Source organism: Podarcis liolepis, assembly GCF_965112155.1.
Source record: "Podarcis liolepis genome assembly, chromosome: Z".
Taxonomy (NCBI): domain Eukaryota; kingdom Metazoa; phylum Chordata; class Lepidosauria; order Squamata; family Lacertidae; genus Podarcis; species Podarcis liolepis.
The window spans coordinates 23,411,671-23,434,422 of NC_139570.1; the positions used below are offsets into that span (position 1 = coordinate 23,411,671).

The 22,752-nt window shown below is 41.1% G+C and overlaps 1 protein-coding gene across 13 annotated transcripts in view; it reads right to left on the reverse strand.

The window, feature by feature from the left end:
• The window catches only part of TENM1 (teneurin transmembrane protein 1), a 375,511-nt gene that overhangs the window by 280,541 nt on the left and 72,218 nt on the right, over positions 1-22,752 (reverse strand). For 11 of the 13 annotated variants that reach the window (XM_083484888.1, XM_083484887.1, XM_083484897.1 and 8 more), the window contains exon 2: positions 2,821-3,098. In XM_083484888.1, coding sequence (XP_083341014.1) covers positions 2,821-3,037 — 217 coding nt within the window. In that variant the 5' untranslated portion in view covers positions 3,038-3,098. Of the gene's footprint in view, positions 1-2,820; positions 3,099-6,381; positions 6,402-21,727; positions 21,778-22,752 lie in introns of those variants that run through there. The other 2 variants (XM_083484890.1, XM_083484891.1) reach the window with 2 other exon arrangements.

The following is a 22,752-nucleotide window of genomic DNA, read 5'->3' on the forward strand; positions in this document are numbered from 1 at the left end:
AGGCAAATGGATGCACACACTTTTTCTTTTTTCTTTTTTTAAGGAATCACTCTCCTTTCAAATCTGTCTGTGTTAGGTAAGCTTTGCTTTGCCAAATGCCCCTCGCTTTAAAACATAGCTTCTTATCTTAAATATTTTGTTATTCCCAATAGCACAGAACAGACTTTGGGAGATTCAGTTCATATACAAATATATTTATTTTCTGATCCTTGGAACCAAGATAGGCTGGAGAAATTCAGGACTGAATCTCTGCAGATGTTTATTCAGACTTCTGAAAAGCTTAATGCAACATAAAATGGCCTGCAGCCTTCTAAGAAGGGTTACAAGACTTCATTTGCTCACTGTGCTTTTTGGACTTAACCATATCTGGTTAATCCTAACCATATCTACTCAGAACTAAGTCCTGCCATGGGGCTTACTCCCAAGTAACTGGGGTAAGGATTACAGCTTACACCTTGGTACATTCTTACCCAAATATTTACAATTCTCTCTCCTTTTCTATCTTTTCCCACTCAATTCTGGCTTGTTCGACACTGATAGCTCTCTAGTACAACTTCCTTCAGAGCTACAATCTATCATGAAATGAATGCTCCAGCATTTGATTTTCTGCAATACTCATGCAGAATGTTAACTTAAATAACGTCCTCCCCATAGATCGATTCTGTATTTGGCGTTGATTTTTTATTTTATTTTTTAGGCTTCTGACAAGCAAGGAAGGTAAAAGTGAGCCAAGCAAAAGAAAACAACAACAACAATCCTCCCTAAAGGAGAGTGTTTCAAAAAGTTCCTTTTTGGAAACAATAGATGAAAAAATCTTATCCAAGAAAAAGACAACATTCCTGAAGCAATTTGTTCTAGGGAAGATAAACATACCACAAGCATACAAATATTAAATGCTTGGAGAACTGCAGATTTATGTGTGTGTATCTATGTATCTGTATCTATATATCTACATGCATACAAAGTCTTTTGTATTGGCAAACACATACTTTAATTCAGTGGTGAGAAGAGAACAGATGGAGTAGAGGAGGCTTATTTTTTTATGTGTCCTGCTTTCAAGTTTTATCCTCATACCTTTCCCTGGAGGTGACATTTGAGGAGCAATAAATACAGAGAGCTTCTCACTTCTGTAGCTCCACTTCTTCAGATCAAAAGAAATGCCTGCTGGATCAGGCCAGTGGCCCATCTGGTCCACTCCTCTGTTACCAACCAGAGATACCCATGGAATTCCCACAAGAAGGACAACAGCACTCTCCTCACTTCCCAGCTTCATGAAGTAAGAGAAGTCCCTATATCTTTTTTTTTATTTTATTTTTTTTTAAAAAGTTTTTATTGCGTTTCTTTTCCATTAGTTCACAACATCTGTTACAAAACAGTGAGCAAGAAACAATTTTTATAAATAGACAGATATAAAAAGATAAGAAGTAAGAAGAAAGAAAAGAAAGGAAAAAAAAGAAAATTAGATTTCAGTACTTCAGATTAAAGTACTATAAGAGGAGTCCCTATATCCTTCCCACCCCTCCCGCCTGAAAGCAGACTAAAAAAGTGAGATGGATTGATATAGACAGCCCCTTCCCCACACCCTTTTTTTCAAGACCATGCACCAAGAGTTACATGCTCATAGATGTTTTGGCATTCCAATCTGGTTGCAGAAGTTTCATTCATGTGTTTTTTGTTAGTTTCCTGCAACTGTGTGCTCAGTATCGAAGACCCAATTCTATGGAACACTCTCCTTACTGAGATCAGACCACTTCCGCAGGCCCACCCCAGCAACACTTGGTAAAGACTTCTTAAAATTTCAGTAGGCATTAAAGAATGGTCTTCCACAATCTTGTATTCGGTACACCCCTTTTGCGCCCTGCTTTGAAATGACTGTCATGTGGTATAGAAATGTTTATATCAATGAAAGTTTACAATTTTAGAGTTGGCTTGGCATGTGTAGCAAATCCACCTATCAAATGCAAAATGTTTTAACGTTATTAACAGATGTAAAGAAGCAGTTTGTTAGCAGCTCATTTCCAGACTTCCACTTTGTCTTTCATCTTCTCAGCAGCTGCCACAAAATCTGGCAATTAAGGGCAGGCTGCAATTGGTGGATAAACCACCACTCTCTACTGCAAGAGTGGGGAACCTGTGGCACTCTGGAAGTTGTTGGGCTCCAGTGGTAATGCTGGCTAGGGCTGATGGGAGCTGGAATCCAACAACATTTTGAGGACAAGTGTTTGCCCAGTGCTGCTCTGCTGACACAGAAGGACTCTTGGACCCCTGAAAAGTCAATCTGTCCTTCATTCTAAGGCCCGCAGGACAAGACTCATTAATGGACAATACCAAGAACTCTGTGTTCTTCTTTGACCCTCTACCTAACATAACACAACACACCAAACCAAGGGCTCACCCACACTTCCACTTGTCCTGCCACTTTCCCCTGGGAAAACATGCACCAAGCACCACTGTCTTACAGCTACAACATCCAATTATTATTATTTTTTAATTCCCCCATCACCTCCACTACAGCTCTGCTTTGTGTAACAAGCTTTTCTTTTTGTGACATGTTGGTTGGTCCTAAGAAAGGCATAGCCCAACCATAAGCAAAACCATAAGCAAAATTGTATAAGTCAGAAGTTGCTGGCAATTGCTGTAATGATAGCTCACAGCTATCCAGCTCTTCCTCCACAAAAAAAGATATGGAACAGAAGAATACACAGGAAAAAGATTCCATATGATGTAGGGATAGCAAGCAATTTAAGTGGCTGATTACCATATGATTAAAAAGTTATTAAGAGTATTCCTTTTAATAAAAACTGATTTGAAAAAAAATACCTTGAGTGGGTTCATCAACAGCTTTTCTTTTTCTGCTGTGGCTGTTGTAATTCATTCTGAGTTCTTGGCCATATTCGTTAAGCGTTTCTCTGGACTCATAAGACTGTCTTGCCTTTCTTCCATCCTCACTTTCATCAGATGAGCTTGTGTAAGCTAGATCCATTTCATGCTTAGCTTTCGACAGTGGCTGGTAGGGTTTACAATCCATTTGCTCCATCTCTGATTAAGTAGGCCAAAATCGTAAAAACAATGTATTGAGGCTCCTTACCGAAACAGTCCTGGAAGAGACAAAAATGTTCAATGTAACTCTCTTCATTCAAGCATGGTAGTTGTTCAATCCCCCCCCCCCTCAACAGCAATTGATTTGTTTAGCAGATTTAGTTAAGGGAAACTTAAAATGTTCTCAAAGGGAGCATAAACATTCTCCTAATGATCCCTTGTTTTGAAAGGTTTTAGCCAGTTAATTGTTGCAAGGAATTAAACAACAAGTTGTAAGAAATTGTAGTCAGAATAAACCTTGAGATGGAACCACTGAATTATACTGAGTGGGTTGATACAAGCATTTTATCTCACTATTTTTTAAAACATAAATAAACTTTAATATATATATATATATATATATATATATATAATAATTACAGTAGTGGAATATAAAACTAAGTTTCACATCGTACATAGGATATTCAGGGAAAGTGTTCATCAAGGAAACTAGCTTCCTCTCATCACTGCCAGTAGTGAATTTTGTACACCAATTCCAAAAGTGTAAGAAATAAAGTCGCCATATAGCAAAACACACATTCTGGGTCTTCTGACCTACTCAAGACATTTAAATTGTAGGTAATCTTCTCTGAAATTGCTACTGGGCACATATTTTGGTACCAAAGTGTTAATTTTGGTTGCATGATCATTGCAATGTTTTCCACCACTGTCCTGTCAAGATCAGCACCCATGCTATAATGTTATTAGGCCTTTCAAGTCTGAATTAAACCCATAGCCATCCCAGATATTTGACAAAGAAAGTTTGAGATGAGGTCATTACAATATCACCTTTACATCTATCAGAGTTCTCCCTATAAATGTCAGTCCAACATTTAGAAAACAGTGGGTCATTACTATCATAGATGCAAACAAACAAACAAGCAAACAAAAACTCTGCCCACACAATAAGAGTCTAGAAGTTATTCTAGAAATTTGTACCAGTGTATGGTGCCATCTATGAATATGTGGGTACTGATTTATATGGCTTAGGCAGCCATAAATTATTCCACTTACTTTCAGGAAGGAAAAGGGTGGTCCTGCCCACCACCAAAATGTGGCACCCAACAGATGAAACCCCCCCAAAAAAGAATGCAGCCCTTGAAAGAAAAAAATAGCTTCAAATATCTACAGAGTTTATCAGCTCCAGCCAAACATTCTTCAGAGGTAAGGTTCCATTGTAAATTGACCTAATAAGCTCTTCTACAGTCGAAACTGTGCCTCAGGAGAAATCCATAGTATAGGAACCAGCAGCTCCTTACAAATAGGAGTTATTAGCATGTCTGAAGATATATTGATGAAGCAATTGAATTCTAATCTTGAACCTTGTGGGAAGTCAAAGCGAAATGCACCAGTTGCTTCTTTATTTGTGATGTACCATTTAATTCCTACATGACACACATGGAAAATCAAATGCACGTGTTTCTTTTCTCAGAGGGGAGGAGTGGACCAGAACTGAACACATTCTCACTTCCAGTGCATTTATGAACAGGGAACTCTCCGACATAAACTTCTGTACAGTGACAAACGGATGTACGGCTGTTGGTTCCAGATTACTTTTCTTCTTGAAAACACACATAGAAAAACTACTGAGCTGCACACCCACCCACTCCTCAAACTTCTGAAATGAAACATAAGATATGTTGCACCTTAGAGCAGGGGTCCCAAACTGTTTTGTGCCCAAGGTCACATTTGGAAACCGTCATGAGGACTACGAAGTAACCATTTCACAGAAGAAAAACTGACAATACTCAGGCAATACACCTTCACAAGCACCTATATGTTCCTAATTTGGGAGCCTAGTCATACAGGAATGGAGGAAGTAAAATACAATATGTGGTTGAAGTAGGTCACCTACTTTAAAATAAGAGATACAACTTTCTGAACTAAACCCACAATATTTCAATTTCTACTAACTGAAAAGACAACCCTTAAAGCTCTCCTGGTCTTTTCTAAAGAATAATGTATTCCTGTCGTGAGGTACATTAATGAATGCACAATAAGGGGAGGAGATCTATAGCTAAAAAGACATGCTAGGAATCCTTTGACTACACCACTTATACAAAAGACAAAATCTAACACTTGGGGATGTAATATAGATCTAACATAGTGTCCAAGGAGGTTGTTTGGGTTCACAAAGCAACGGACGGATAACACACCCGTATCTGCAGAGGTTTCCTCTTGAAAGAAGGTGAGACTTCTTTATTTTGAAATAAGTTTATCTAAAATTAAGCAAGATTGTGTTTAATTTTAGCTGCTGGGTCATTTAAAATATTGTTCATTCTCCCCTGCCCCTCCAAAACAAAGTCTCTAGAAAGCAAAATGAACAGAATGAAAATGATTCACACGAAATAAATTAGTCTGATGAAGTGCTACCCTTTTTGATCCATATGGTAGCATATGGCAAGGCAGGCAGAAAAAAAAGATGTGTTACAGTATTTACTTTTCAGTTGTGGAACTCTGTATTGACTGTGGTGTGGCTTTCACTTTTCTATAATTAATTTCATCCTCATAAATGATATTCAACCAACAATGCATTGCATTTGCACCTTTAGATGCAAACTTAATCATGTCCCCCACCCCATTTCTATTCACAACAAACAGAATGCAATTAAAATCATCACCATCATCAACAACAAACAGCATCTAGTATTAGTATTAGGAGAGTCATATAACATTAGTAACCACAACAGCCACAACCAAAGACCAAAAGAAAATCTCAATAGAAACAGTTAGGAAATTCCAGGAGAAACAGAAAGGTATTTTAAAGCTGCAATCCTAATCCCATTTACACAAGAGTAAGACCCATTGAATTCAATTCGACTAACATCTCAGTAGACATGGGTAGGATTACAATGTAGCTGGCTGCGAAAGCCCTTCTATAACTGGTGCTTGCCTCATTGCCATAGGGCTCCATTGAGAAGAAGGGCAGGATATAAACTGAATAAATAAATAAAATAACAAGATGGGCACCATAATGGAAGAGGCCCTCTGTTGAGCCTTGGCAGCCAGACTTCAAGTAGATAGTAGAAGAGTCCAGAGGGTCCCTCCTGTAGACCTGGGCAGACCATACAGGAAAATGCAACCTTGAGCACAGGAAAACAACAAACTGAGATACTTCCAGCTCCACCTTGAGGGTGAAGGAAGGGAAGGGGAAAAAAGAATCGCTGAACTTCTCTGGCCATGATTTTCCAATCCATGAAATGAGAATAATAATAATAATAATAATAATAATAATAATAATAATAATGATGATGATGATGCTTGCCTATCTCACAGAGGAACCAATGGTTTTAAATCACTCACCTTTCCCAATGAACGTCAGGGCTCTACAAAAGGCAAGGTACATCTGGCACTAAGCATGTGCTAGTAGTGTCTCTCTAGAAACCTTAAGAAAAACTGAGGATAAATTGCTGTAAGTGTATGTATGAACATTAACCTGAAATCTTAATTTTATGGAACAATGGCTCTGAATGACAGAAAGGATAGAAGCCTGCCAAAAGCAAGATTATAAACTTGCATCTCCAAATGCGCCATGAGCCATTCAGGACTGAAGATGGTGGATTTTAATTAATCACTTCTTAGAGGTGCAGTGCTGTGATTCAGTAGTTGGGAATTAGACAGCTACAGTCCCCTGGTTTTGCTGCTGGGTGTGACTGGGTATAGCTGAAATGGAAACACAATTTCCAAAAGGCAGGGAGAGATATAACCCCCACTCCTCATACCTATAAGAATAACAGAGGGAGTCTGCAAGTTTTCAGGAAGAATTCCAGTGGCCAGTCAGGGCAAAATAATTGACAGAAAAAGAAAATATACTTCAACCCCCTACCCCTCTCTCCCTTTAACAGTCACTAACAGCCTACATGCTTCAAGGAGGAATAGGGGGTGGGTGCCCTATCAGATTTTTTTTGGACTTCAGCTCCCATCATCTCTAATCTTTGGGTATGCTGCCTGGGGCTGATGGGAGTTGGAATTGAATGGGGTCTAGAAAACCACAAATTCTCCACCCCAGTTAAAAAGGATGAACCACAGCTCAGTGTCTGAGCACATGCTTTCCATGTAGAGGGTGCAAGGTTCAGTCCCCAGCATCTCCAGAGAGCACTGGGAAAGTCTGGAAGCCTAGCAAGCTGCTTTTAGTTGGAGTGGACTACACTGAGCAGAATAGGCCAACAGTACAACTCTGTATAAATTAGCTTCCTGTGTGTCTGAATTCTCCACGTAAAAAGCTGTGGCAATACCTGAAGGTCTGCCAACATCACCCCCCCCCCCCGAACCATAAGACTCTAAAAACTACAAAGGAATAGAGAGGAGTAATGAATCAGGGGCAGCGATATTGCAAGGCTTACTGCATGCATCACGCTCCCCATTTCCCACATTTCCCAAGTTAAATAGGCAGAAACAGCTTAACCTGATTAAATTCTCATGCCCTGGACAACTGCAGAGTTTCACCATTGCTCGGCAAGCTTAATCCATAAACGCACAAAATGACATAAAACATTTCTATTAATATTCCTTTGCAAGACACTAAACTTATAATTTTGCAGGAAAGGAGCATATCTATGAAAGGAATTAGCAAGGACCTCCAAGCAGCTTTCCAAGGGTTAGTTAAAATATTAAGATTTCCCCCCTCACAATAAACCTCCCCACCCTTCAATGCCTGCAGCGGGTGCGTATGAATGTTTGACAGGCAGTATAATTAAACATCTGCAGCAAGAAAAAGAACATTTCAACATTCTTTTTTCTCCAAGATTATGCTCATTTCAGTGTGTTAAAAGAATCGACGTAGCAAATGAAGGACTTTCTGCCTGACCTTCATGTATTACTTTCCCTTTTTAGGGAGTGCATTAGGTAACACAAGTGGGAGCCATTGGTGGCTGGTGCTTGTTGGGCCTGGTAGGGTGGGAGGTAGGGAGACCAACAGTAGATGGGACCAGAATGAATGAGAGGCAAAAGCAACTCTATCTTCTTCCCTGCTGAGCAACACCATGACTAAGAAGGAGGAAGCTGACAGAGATTGCCATCCCCTGTAAAGAGGCAAGCACGTGGGGGCTAAGGAAAGACAGGAGGACAACCAATATGATCACGGGTCTGGAAACCAAGCCTTATGAGGAACAGATGAAGGAGCTGGGTATTTTTAGCCTGGAGAAAAGGAGACTGGGAGGAGATATGATAGCCATTTTCAAATATACATGGAAGATGGAGGAAGCTTGTTTTCTTCTGCCTAGGAGGGTAATACCCAAACCAACGGCTTCAAGTTACAAGAAAGGAGAGTTTGACTAAACACCAATAATAACTTTTTAATGGTAGGAGTTGTTGATGGTAACACCCTCGGAAGGTGGTGGACTCTCCTTCCTTGGAGGTTTTTAAGCAGAGGTTGGATGGCCATCTGTCATGGGTGCTTCAGTTGAGATTCCTGCATTGCAGGGTTTTGTTTGTTTTTCTGAGCCTGCTGATACTTCCAAGTGCTTGGATGTTGTTATTTTGACTACTACTTATGAATCCACACTTAATAAGCTCACAATTTTTATATAGGAAGAATAGAGTCATCAGCATCTTTAACTTATGTCAGTCTACCTGTTGTATTTATGTACATCCTGCCTAGTTCTAGCCTGGTGCCCAGTGCTGAGTCATCAGAGGATGAACCAGACACTCCATAGGTCAAGGACCTGCTGAAGAACCCTTGGTGCTGTCAGAGGAGGTAAAGGTAGAAAGGTAAAGGACCCCTGGATGTATGAATGTTTGACGGGCAGTATAATTAAACATGGTCCAGTCAGATTTGACATGGGGCTGCGGTGCTCATCTCTGCTTTCAGGCTGAAGGAGCCTGAAAGCTTTCTGGGTCATGTGACCAGCATTACTAAAATACTCTAGTGCACAGAACACCAACGAGTGCTAGAGTGCATGGAAACCTTCCCGCTGCAGTGGTACCTGAAGGGATGTGAGTGGTGCTGTGGTCTAAACCACTGAGCCTCTTGGGCTTGCTGATCAGAAGGTCAGTGGTTTGAATCCCCACCACGGAGTGAGCTCCTGTTGCTCTGTCCCAGCTCCTGCCAATGTAGCAGTTCGAAAGCACACCAGTGCAAGTAGATAAATAGGTACTGCTACAGCGGGAAGGTAAACGGCGTTTCCATGCGCTCTGGTTTCTGTCATGGTGTTCTGTCATGGTGCTTCCAGAAGCGGTTTAGTCATGCTGGCCACATGACCCAGAAAGCTGTCTGTGGACAAACGCCAGCTCCCTTGGCCTGAAAATGAGATGAGCGCTGCAACCCCATAGTCACCTTTGACTGGACTTAACTGTCCAGGATTCCTTTACCTTTTTACCTTGTCAGAGGAGGAGCCACCTCAGTCCTTGAGAATCCCCACACCAAAAAGGCCAAGGTGGAAAAAAGCAAAAACATAACATGTGTATGAATCCAGAGCTGGTGTGTGGCTCATGAGTAAGCAGTATCTGGAACTCAATTACCACCAGCAGTTGGGGTTAGGGTATGTTCTAGGACACCAAGGTGAACAAGGTCTCTCACGAGAGCCTTATAGTTGCTGGAAACAACACAGGTCTTTGGCTCCTTCATCCCAATTGCTGTGCTGTACCTTGTCTGAACACTCTGTGCTATTGACCTTGCTTCTGCATTGTTTTTTGGACCTAGAATGATTCTCCATGCTTGACATTTGTTGAGACTATGCTATGCCTTGAACCCTGCTTGTTGGGGGAAGCATTTTGCTAAAAAGTTTTTACTTCCTGGGACTGAAACCTAGTTTTATAACTGTAATTGTTTTATATGTTTTTACAGTTGTATATTGTATTACTGAGGAGCACAACAGTTTATAAGTTGTTGTTTTTTACCCACTCTTCACCATAACGATGATGCAATATACAGTTATAAAAACAAATAAAGTTGTTACAATTATAAAGCAAGAATGAAATTATAAAGGAGGCTAAAGGGGGGTGACATGGGGGCGGAGCCCCAAGGGTAAGAGAAAGAGGGTTTGACAGCTGCATTTGGTCCCTGGACTAGAGAAGCTCAGGGGGGAGAACCGAGGGGCACCACTACCTCAACAGCATATTCTGGCTGAGGCAATCGCCCCACTCTGCCTAATGGTAGAACTGGCCCTGAAGATTGCTTTAAAACAAGTTATTTGATTAGAGCCATGTGTAGTCCAGTACAGATAATGTATTCAGTATAGGAAAGTTTCTTCTTGGTTAACACCATCCTAGACTAAATATTAGTAAAAGCATTTTGCCTCATCAGTTCTGCTTCAGTGCAAACATACGATTAACAGAACGAACAAGCAGTGTCGATGCTTTGCCATCAAACCCTGATAAATGACAGGCAAGCATGGTCATGGGGGTACCATAAACTGCTGACGCTGTTACACCAGAGTTTATATTGCAGTGGAACCACATTACAACTAGGAGTAGAAAATTAAATCCCATCAAGCATAGCTAAATGTTGTTTGCACTTAAGAATATGTGAGTAAAACCAATCCAAACCAACACATGAATTTGGTGCAAAGGTTTTCTGATATGTAGGATAATCCTGTGCAACCTCAGGCGATCTTCCAACAAAGCATTTTGGATGCCTATGTTTTTCCTCTCTGACTGCCTTATAATACAAAGAAGATGCTTACCTATTGGCCATCTGACATCATCACCATCCAGCAATGGAAAAATTACATCTGTAACCACAAAGGAAGCCAGCTTTTCAGCAAAGCAAGGAAAGACCTAGAATATCTTTTGGGGGTGGGGCAATTTAAATTGATTTAGCTGGGGCTCCTAAAGAAAATGTATCTAGAGGGAAGGTTTTCTCTTGCAAAAGCCAACTCTATTCACAGAAAACACGTCAAGGCACTTTGGTTACACGAATAGCACCTGGGACAACTCTACAGCACAGAGATTTATAGGACAATGGGTCTAACCACTGAAATGAGTCTGCCCAGTGTGTGGCTTGAAAGCTTAAGAATGGTGGCCATTCCTTCAGTATGGTAAAGGAGTAAAGCCCTCTTCAGGCATTCCATAATGAGAAAGTAAACATGTGGGGTTGGTGGAGAGGGCAGCAAGGATGGATATGCTAGCTCTGGCTCTGCTCCTTCACTTTCAAACTCATGGAAAGCAAAAGTCTGCAGTGAGGAGCCTTTTTTTAATCCATGGAGTCTCCACACAAGCTTTTAAATCCTGCACAGGGGCACAGGAAACCGCATTATCCTCAGTCATATACTACTAGTCTATCCAGCTCAGTACTGAACCAGATCTGGACCTGATGTCCCTTCAGACAGAGGACTATCCTCTGTAATTTAATCCTTTGAGACTGCTTTCTTTTGTATTAAGAAGCTAACAAGCTAAAAAACAAGCAAATAGTGAAAAAGTTGTATAATAATAATAACAACAGTAATAGTAATATCATCTGAAGCTCCAACTGTTCCCTTACAAACCCATGCAAATATAAGTTCCTCTGAGCATCTGCTTTACATGCTAATATCATCTGAAACAGGATGTGTGGCAACCCACAGCAGGGACTTCTCCATGGTGGTACCAAACCTATGGATTTCCCTCCCTAGGGAAGTTTGTCTGCCTCCCTCCTTATTGGCTTTTAAATGCCAGGCCAAAGAAGCCCTCTTGCTTAAGGCTTTTAGGTTTTCCTAATTACCCATTTCCTTCTTGTTTCTAGATTCAGGTAGGTAGCCGTGTTGGTCTGATGCAGTCGAAATAAATAAAAAAATTGTCTAGTAGCATCTTAGAGACCAACAAAGTTTGTTCTGGGTATAAGCTTTCATGTATCTGAAGAAGTGTGCATGCACACGAAAGCTTATACCCAGAACAAACTTAGTTGGTCTTGAAGGACAATTTTTTGATTTTTTAAATTTATTCCTTCTTGTTTCTGTTACTCTAAATCATGTTGCTAATTACTAATTCATTTACTGAATTTTTTGAAAATGTTGTTTTTATAGTATTGTAATTTTTGTATGTGTTTATTAGTGTACAGTGGTACCTCAGGTTACAGATGCTTCAGGTTACAGACGCTTCAGGTTACAGACTCTGCTGACCCAGAAATAGTACCTCGGGTTAAGAACTTTGCTTCAGGATGAGAACAGAAATTGTGCAGCGGCGGTGCAGCGGCAGCAGGAGGCCCCATTAGCTAAAGTGGTGCTTCAGGTTAAGAACAGTTTCAGGTTAAGAACGGACCTCTGAAATGAATTAAGTTCTTAACCTGAGGTACCACTGTATTTGTGAGACTTTCAAATCAAGGGCAGCTTAGAGATATTTTATCAAAACGTGGAAATCAGTAGCATCTGCCAATGCCATAGAAGTAGGTGCAGTTGAGGATTGATGTGCAAACCTATGTTTATCTGCACTGCATTTCATTCATGAAGGACAGCTATGCATCTTCAGAGACTGCATAGTACAATGAGAAAGGGTTTCAAACGCACATCTCTCCTTTTAGTTAGTCATCAGACTGCATTCATCTTCCCTTTGGACTTTTCCTGCCAGCGATTCAAAGGGAAATACCAACTGTGCATTCTGATCCGATAGGGGAAAAAAAACTGCAACTGAAAGACAGAAACTGAAAATGATCTAGCATAAAATGATATCAAGTAGTAGCGTCAAATATTGTTCCTGGCTATGCTGGATATCACCCATCAGAAAACACATGCATAGGATTTGCCAGGCTGCATGATACCTTCTCATGGATAACTGATTAATCTTTTGACAGGTTCGCCCATGTAATTGGAGGGAGTAGGTTTCTGTAACACAGCTGACCAGTGGTGAAAAGGGACCGAAGAAACTATGGGAGCATTCAGACACAGGGGAAATTGTGTTAGTTTTCCTGGTTATAATCCTAACACTTCTGTCCCATTTTCTAACATTCTCTTTATACAGCAGTATCTGTTGTGCTGTGGAACTGAGGCTTTTTGATTGACAGAACGGCTATGTTATACTAAATTTTATTCATGCCTGTGGCCATGGTGTGGAACAATAGTGAACATCACTGGACAACAACGCCGCTCCTCTATCCTTCTTGCACATGTGCGCTCCTGGTCCTCCATGATTCATCCATGAAAATGGCAAGAAATAACTGTATGCTGGGATACGGCCCCAAATTTCATCACTTTATTCCTATGGTTTTCTGGGTTAATAGGGTTTCAAAGAGATTATTTCTGGAGCCAATTAACATGGAAATGAGAACTGAATGTCCACTATATTCCACTTCATATGTTACATGAAAGTCTCGGATACAATATGGAAATTAACAGCCACAGAAAAATGGGGGAAACAGAATAAACTGCTGTGTGGATGCAGCTTATGTTTAAGAGAGAAGCTTTCCTTTATGGGGCACTACAGAGCAGTTTATTAATTTCAGTTTCATAGGGTTGGATTCCGATGCTTAGAATAGACCCTTCTGAATGCACTGCTGCTACTCAAGGCTCAGCTGGCCTCAGCAGCACAGAGTGCCTTCTATCAGCTTCGGCTGTTGTAGACTCTCCAAGTGTCCCTATTTTCAAGGGACAGTCCCAGATTTACAGAAGACCATCCCAGTTTCTGATTTTATCCTGGAATGTCCCGCTTTTCCTTAGGATGTCCCTATTTCCACTGGAGAAATTTTGGAGGGTATGGAGTTATGTGACCCCGAGCCAAGGAAATAAGTAACAACAACATATTTTCATCGGAGAAATGTTGGAGGATATGCTGCTGGCCCAGCCGCACCCTTATCTGGATAGGCATAGCCTCTCTTCTTCTGTAGTCTATGCTTCGGTAACCTAAGTTGTTGTTGTTTAGTCATTTAGTCGTGACCGACTCTTCCTGACCCCATGGACCAGAGCAAGCCAGGCACTCCTGTCCTCCACTGCCTCCCACAGTTTGGTCAAACTGTTGGTTAACTTAGGTTAGATTACTGCAATGCATTATACATAGGGGCTGCCTATGAAGAATGTTCAGAAACTTCAGCTGCTGCCAAATTCAGCAGCCAGGGGGAAACCAGAAAAGACAATTTGACCATATAATGCCTATCCTGGGCCAACTGCACCAGCTGCCAATTGGTTTCAGGAGCCAATTCAAAGTGCTGGTTTTGACCTATAAATCCTTAAACAGCTCTGGACTGCCTCTCCCCATAGGAATCGACCGGGACCCTGCAATGACCATGTGAGGCCCTTCTTCATGTGCCTTCTCTGTGAGAGGAGGTCCAAAGGGCAGCATCACAACAACAGGCTATTCTGCGGTGGCTCCCCATTTGTGGAATGCTCGCCCCAGGGAGGCATTCCTGGCGGCTTTGTTACATATCTTTAGGCACCAGGCAAACACATTCCTCTTCTCCTGGCCCTTTGAGTAATTAAACAATTGATGGCCTTTTAAACTGTCTCTGTGTGTTCTTTGTTTGTTTTTGCTACTACATTAAGCATATTTGTGTTTTTATTTTGTAAACTGCCCTGTGATCCTCAGATGAAGAATGATAATAATAATAATAATAACTACTACAGGTCTCTTTTCAGTTTGATTCCACCTGCCATCTACATTTAAACGGTCATAGTTTCCACCAAATAACCCTGGGAATTGTTATTTGTTAAAGGTCCTGAGAGTTGTTATGCAAACCCTATTCCCTTCGCAGAGTTACAAAAGGTCAAGATTTCAGATGTTCAGGTCCTCCAAGACCTTCATATCCAGAAAGATAATCATTTGCCTTCACATCATGGCAGTAAAAAGAGATGACTGCTAATGTAGGCGAAGGATTTCAAATACATAATGTGCATTTGTTCATTTTGTGCACACATTGGTCTGCACATCCCCACCCCCCACCCTGTATGGGTTATAAGTTATCCCATACATACGTTGCAGGAGATATGCAATCCTAATGCATGGAATTTTCAACTGAGAATTTTGACTTAAAAGCCACTCTGGTGCCAACTCTCACACTCCACCATGTGTTGTGGAGCTTCTGGACAAAGGAGAAACTCATCCAGTCCCAAAACCAGTGACTTGACCACAGAGCATTTTCCACCTCATACATGTACTACTTGTTCTCTGCAGCACTGAAGATAGCAAGATGACTTTGTCAGACTTCAGCTCTGGCATATTTTTCATCAGAAAAGCTAAATCCAGGTCTCAGCCATGAGGCAAAATACTAGACACAGCCATTTGCACAATGGATAAAGCCATTTCAGGGAAGGGCTATAGGTCGATGGTAGGATGCGTGCACTGAATGCAGAAGGTCCTAGTTTCAACCCTCATCGCCTCCAGGTAGAGCTGGGAAAGACCTGTCTGAAATCCTAGAGAACCACTGTCAATCATTGCAGGCAATACTGTGCTAAATGAACCAATGGTCTGAGTTGGTAAAAGGTAGCACCCTATAATTCTGTATATGAATTGCCCACAATGGTGCTAGAAAAGGGATTCTGTTTAAGACCCTGGGGCATCCTTTATTCTCATTAACTCCTGACAGCATTTTAAGTTAACAAAACTCAGAACACCAATCTGCATTTTAAAATACCACTAATGAATGATCCGTGCATTGAAGTTCCACTTTAGGCAAACCACCAGATGAAAGGTTTACTTTCATGAACAGAACACCCAAAACAATGATTTCAGTGTAATGGCCACAGCGATCATTATTTTCCAGTGTCATGTCAATGTCATCCTTTGCAAACACACATTACTGTGTTGCAAGGGTTGTTAAACAGTAGACTCAAGTCTTAGCCGAAGTCTTAATTAAAACTTCGGCTTCAAACAAACTTAAAACAAACTCTTAAAAGCTACCTTTTAAAAAGTTAACTTTAAAAAAATAGTTCCAGTTACAGATAGGTAGCCGTGTTGGTCTGCCATAGTCAAAATAAAAAAGTTCCTTCCAGTAGCACCTTAAAGACCAACTAAGTTAGTTATTGGTATGAGCTTTCGTGTGCATGTATCTGAAGAAGTGTGCATGCACACGAAAGCTCATACCAATAACTAACTTAGTTGGTCTTTAAGGTGCTACTGGAAGGAACTTTTTTATTTTTAAAAAATAATAAAACTAAAATAAAATTAATGCTACTCTGAAAACAAATTGTAGATTAAACATTAAAAGAACAAGAGAGAGCTGGTGTGGTGTAGTAGTTAGATCATTAGACTAAGATCTAGGAGATCAAAGTTCAACTCCCCACATGACCATGAACCTCCATGGGTGACTTTGCTTTATTGTCTCATTCCCTATAGATTATTTTATGTATGCTGCTTCAAAATGCAAATCATAAAATATCTGTTTATAAATATCTTCAATAATTATTATTTTTAGCTCTTTTGGCAGGTGAGTTCCAATGAATGTGAACATTTCCCCAGCAGTACAGATCATGGGAAAAGGTTTTCCTTCTGATTTTGATTCTTTCTCTCTGCCTCTCTCTCTGTGCCCGCCATACTTCTCGTCTTTGCTGCAGTTGATACATGAGTGGCGAAAGCAGCCTATTCTAACATAAGCAGATGAACACCTATAGCTGCTGTTGTTAATTACTTGCCCTTCACCCTGAAGTAATGGGGTGGATTGCAAAATTAAAATACAATATTACATTACAACATCATTGCCACAATGCACAGTAACATACTGAGCACAATGCAGAGATACCCTTTGTGCAATTCTCCCCTCCGCGAAGAGGAGAAAGAGCAAAAGTGTATCCTCTGCACAAGCAGCCGTCATTGCCAAGGAGTGGCAGGTTCACACATTATTGAAGGGGAATGCGGAAGACAGCATAATCAAATTTGGGCAACAGAGTGAGAGAAATAGGAGATTGCATGCCCAAATTTCTACTTCTCCCCTCTGATACATGTGCTATTTGTGGTGAAGCTTCAAATTCAGAACAATGGAAGCCTGAATGTTTTATTTTTTGGGGAAATTTTAATTACCAAGCCTGAAACTGGATGAGATTTCTGAACTTAAGCTGTTACATGAGCTGCCTAGTTAATTTTGAAACCCGTGAGGTATGAAACCTGCTGAGTCATCCTGCACGACTGAAGAGCTCTTCATGTTGCAAAGTTTCCATGCACTTCTTTTTGAAAAATAAGCTAGGCCTAATTAATCCAGTTAGGTATAACAGGAGGTTTGATGGGGGATCAAGAGCCTTTGTTGCAGCAACAGCTGCTCCAGCATCTGCTTTGATCTGCTTTTCAATCACTCTCGCCTTTCTGTGACCACATTCTTGGTTTGGATCATTGCAAGATCATTGCCCATAGCTCAGTGGTAATGCCTATGCTTTGAATGAAAGTAGTCCCAACTTCAATCCTTTCCATCTCTAGGTAGGAGTGGGAAAGACTCCTGCCTTAAACCCTGGCGAATCACTGGCATTCAGTGTAGACAATACCAACATAGATGGGCCAGTGGCATGACAGGTTCCTATAATCTTACTCTTGTGAAAGAACCATAGTTTCAATATCCCTGGACTACAGTCCTGCTCCTCATGCCTGCAATGAAATGCACTCTAGTCCATGAAGACACCATAACTATTTGGTTAGTCTCTCAAGCCTGTTAGTTGTCACTGCAACAGTAGAAATACAGATACAGTGGTGCCTCGCAAGACGAAAAGAATCTGTTCCGTGATTCTCTTCGTCTAGCGGTTTTTTCGTCTTGCAAAGCAAGCCCATTGACGGATTAGCGGATTAGCGCTATTAGCGGCTTTTAGCGGCTTTTAGCGGCTTATCAGCTTATCGGATCAGCTGATAAGTGGCTTAGCGGCTTAGAAAAGGGGGGGAGAGGAAAAAATCCCCGCAGGAACTCGCAAGACATTGTCGTCTTGCGAAGCAAGCCCATAGGAGATTCGTTTTGCGAAGCACCTCCAAAACGGAAAACTATTTCGTCTAGCGAGTTTTCCGTCTTGCGAGGCATTTGTCTTGCAGGACACCACTGTACCCTTACTGAATTTATTAGATTTGTGGAGATTGTAGCTTCTCCACACTGCTCCATCATAGCAACCCAATCTTAGAAGACGAAAACTGAGGAAAAGCTGCTCATTTCTGTTGAGTGCACCTTCAGAAGAAGGAGGTTGACTAAGGATGGGATTCCATTAAGTTGCTGCATGCGTGGAATGAGGTCCAAACCTGCAACAGGACTTTGCCCCCTCTCCACCCCAACATGCCCACGCCAGAATAATATATTGTTCCCTGTGTTCTAACATTGGGAAGGGCAAAACAACTCAGCAGGGTTATTTGAAGAAGATAGCAAAAGGTTTAAGCACCCCACCTTTCTCATTCCCTGCTCAAACCCCTACTTTCCTGACTCCTCTTTCCGTTTTTCTAAACAAGATAGGCTCTCTGTCACAAGAATTTGTATGTAATTTGCAGCATGTCTTTCAATATGTTGGCATAATAACTAGAAAAACAACTGCAGCTCATTGATGAACACAGTGTTCATTGGCAGAAACAGCCCAACAAACAACAAGTCCATTAAGCAAATCCCCAAGTTTATTTTGGGCTCTGGACAGAAACAGGTAGATCCATTTATCAAGCTTAATTTATTGGGTGTAAATGACTGTCAGCTCTTTGATAAAACAGTTCTCCTGAGCCACTTCAAATGCACAGCCAATAAAGAGCTGTCTAGCAACAAGACGCTTTATACATTTCTCCCCTTCAAAAAACGAGATAATAATAATTAAAAAGCGAACAAACAAGAGCTATTATCCTGGCAGATGTCACACCTCCAAGAATCATCATCTGTACTCTAAAGAAAGGATGGATCCATCAGTTTATTTCTGGTGTCTGTCTCACATGGGCTCATTCATGTGTACATTTTCGCAGTAATCTGTGAGGTTTTTAGGTGTTTATTTAAATATGAATTTTCACTAATACATATTTTATCACAAAATGCATATATAAATTACATATTGTATCTCAGTGTACTCATTTCCATAACTATTTTATCCTAAGGTGCATACTTTTCAATGCATTTGGGTACTACAGTTTTAAAGGAGAATTCTATCTCAAAATTCAGATTAAATCCAAAGGACAACTCCTGCCACATCCACACTGCAATTAAAGCACTATTTTAACAGTCATGGCTTTCCCATTAAGGAATTCTGGGAACTGTCATTTCTTTAGGGTGCTGGAAGGGATAAAATAAAGTTCCTTTTCATATGTGGCGTGAAACTCTTTTCTTTTTTTTTGAAATTAGATTTACAGCCCAATCTCACTGTTCATGATCCACATATAGAAGCTAGATTCCACAGAGGGATCTCCTCATCTCAGCATCGCAAAGCATGTTAACATGAAGGCCAGGGGGAGTCTATTGTACTTGGTGTACAGATCTGGGGCATGACAAACAAGCCCACTTCACCTGAACTTTGCATATAATTAGGTGTGTGAGAGGGTGTATGTTGTAATGGCTAGAGTGTTGGGCAAGAACCTGGGTGTTCAAATCCCAACTCAGCCATGAAGGTCACTGGATGACCTTTGGCCAGTCACTGCCTCCCCGCCTGACCTACCTTACAGGGTAGTTCTGGGGATTAAATGAGGAGTGGACGAATCATATATGCTACCTTGAGTTCTTTGGAGAATAAAAGTAGATAAAATAAAGACCTGTCATATTTTGATTTATCCCCTTTATGAGCAAAGAAATTTGTATTACATCTTTAAATTAGGCAACACTCTCACATTTATTAAATTGAGCATAATTTTAATTTTTGTGCATGGTCTTTTTCATCCTTTGGAAAGTGGGGGGGGGGGTAGACAAATACTCCTGTTAAAGTTAAAAGAAAATGACAGGTCTCTTTCCCCAATTTCATGTTTCATTTTTAAAGATGATCCTGTAACCCCACAATAGCTGTAGAAAGAGAGAAAGTGTCGTGTGTGTGTGGTTTGTTTTTTTTTAAAGTAGTGTAGGGAGGGGTTCAAGCTGGCTGGTAAATCTTTTTGTGACCTACTAACTGCTGCAGACTTATTTTTAAGGCTAGCTTTTCCAACTGGACCTTTGGTGATGACAACCATTTAAAGTGCACATGCAGATCCAAAACTTGGGGGTGCCTCTTTGGGCAGGAAGATTTTTTGGACCAGCCCACAACACAAACTGACCGACAAGTTTAAGAAGTCTGTACTGCTAGAGAGGCTACTGCATTTTGCCTCCAGATTATAGGTTCCACTAGGCATTAACACAGAGGCAAGAAACCTGTGGACCACCAGGTATTTTTAGACTGCAACTTCTATTGCTTATTGTTATGCTGGGTTGACCTGATGGGGATTGTAATGCAACAATATCTGGAAGGCCACTGGTCAGCCACCCCTGCATGGATGGTCCAGCAGCACGGAGTGTCGGGAGTGCTACGACTTCAGTCATATCTGGGGTTCCTGAGAGATAACCCTCATGGGACCAAGACAAGCATCACCAAATGATCCTTTTTGGACAACATGTTTAGCTAAATTTGCAGCTTTTTGACCACCGTCTTTCCGTATTGCAAATGTGTTGCATTTTTCCTACTCACTCTGTATATTCACCACAGAAATATATTAAGCCATCAGACTGACTATATTGGCTTTCCAGGTTCTAAACCTCACCAATGGGGAAGGTTTCTTCATTTTCCCCCCCTTTCCTTGGTTTTGTACTCTCTGAACTGTAGCATGTTTTGTTAATATTCCATTCCATAGCTATGAGGCCCTCACTTTCTTGCAATCACAGCAGGGTTTAAGGCAATGGCTGCTTGTGCACTCCTATGCCAGATTGCGTGAGCACTGAAAGTTTAATTGGTAATAAAGATACTGTCACTTTGCTTATATCCAGCAGAGGAGCCTGAAATGTATCTTATTAGGTAATAAAGAACTGGAAAGGATCACTTTCTTTCCTATCAACATGTGGGATTCTCTAGGGAGGCTGGCGCTTTTCGTTTGATGTGCCACAGCACATCAGATAAGCATTGGAGGGGGGAATGAACTATGTCAATAGAACAGGGCAAAACATATCTAATCGATTAATCGACTGCCAATCTGATGCAGTTTGCTAAAATAAAATAAAAGTCTGTGCATAAGGTATTCAAAGGAAATCTAAAGGAAGCAGCCATCATTAACTTTCTCCTTGCAGAGCTGCAGGATAGAATCTGAAATTCAGTTCAGGACTGATAAGCTCTGACATAAAAATTCATGGCTCTTAAACTTCCATTATTGAAGTTTTGGACTTTCCAGAGCTTTAAAATATCAAGTTAAATATTCCAGATGTCCCCATATTTATGCGCTTGAGAGCTCAGTCAAGCCAGAAATAATAATCCTGAATGATTTACAGGCAACTACCCCATTTGCATTGGGGTTAAATTCTGAGGCACTGTGTCCCATCCTGTCCCACCCATTTTGTGATGTTTTCAGGTCACTTCCTGGTTCGATGCAGTGCGTGTATGCACAGTCACACACATATTGAACACACGTAAATGGGTGGGTTGCCTGTATTAATTCGCAAAAAATTATACGCCACCCTTCAATGGAAAGAAATTCCAGGGTCACAGGTCACAACGATAAAAGAATACAGTATAAAGTTGATCAATAATGGTCTGAAGGAAGAGGAAGATTTGTTTTCCTTCACCTCAAATGATAGATTGACAATTTCTATTCATTTCCTTTTGGGGGGAGGTTTGTTATCCTGGATATTTTTTTGATAACGAGCATTCACACTTTACACTGTGGGTGCACTTTGTGGGATCGAGCGAGGTGCTTTGGACCTCAGGGAACTTACCAGTTTGTGTGGGCTGGGCCTGCCTCTCTGTGCTGTTCTTTGAAGGCTCAGCCCAGCCTCAGTAGTCAAGTTACAATGCTGGGAGGTGGGGCCAGTCGCATAAATAGGGGGAGGAGCAGGCAGTAGCCAGGCAGTCACTCAGGAACTTCACCCACCCAACCCACCCTTTGTTTAATGTTTCTTGTTTATGGGTTAACCTTTTTCTTCCTGTTTAGTGGATGCTGCCACAGTCTTTTGACTGGTTGCTGTTGAAGAGCCAGGAAGAAATTTTCCTGCATTGGCAGGTTTTGTCTTCCCCATAGCAATTTGTCACAACTTTGGCAGTCTAAAGCCTTGGGAGGAATCCTTTAGTCTTTTCTTCCATAAAATTGGGGGGCGGGGGCGTGAATTGGTGACTCATCCCCTCCCCTGCAGCGGCGATTCCAGGGTCCCCTCTTAAAGGAGTTGCATAAATGGCTGCCACTGGCCATACACTGAAAGGTTGTCAGTGAACTACCCTGCGTGCGGGGATATGGGGTAAGCTGCTTGTGTACACATACGTCTCACAGAGCACCCCCATATCCCATTTACCCTAATGAGCCCCAGTTCCCTCTGCTGGGGGGCTGGGAGGTATACACGCCCAAGGCCTAAGCCAAGGTCTTCCTATATTTGAGAGTTTAAAAAAGTTGTGGCCAAATTTTAATTCTGTAACACGTCATGAGTCATTTCTGGTGTTCCCTGGGGGCTGGGGCAGTCACCGCCTGGTCACGCAATTCAAATTTATTCCTCCTTAAGAGAATGTGCATTTGGTTATCACCAGCATTCACTGTTCTTTGTTATTGATTTTCATTTCTTGTCTATTGTGCATGCATTTTTCAATGTGTGAAGTGGATATATAAGACTTGTTCATGTTTTTGTGTTTTTTTGGAGGGCGGAGAGAATATCCTTTGGTCCTTTTAGTTCTTTTTTCTCTCATATGATCTTTCTTTTTCTTTCCTTCCTTTTTTCATCTGGATGTGATATTTTGTATGGCTTGTAATACAATA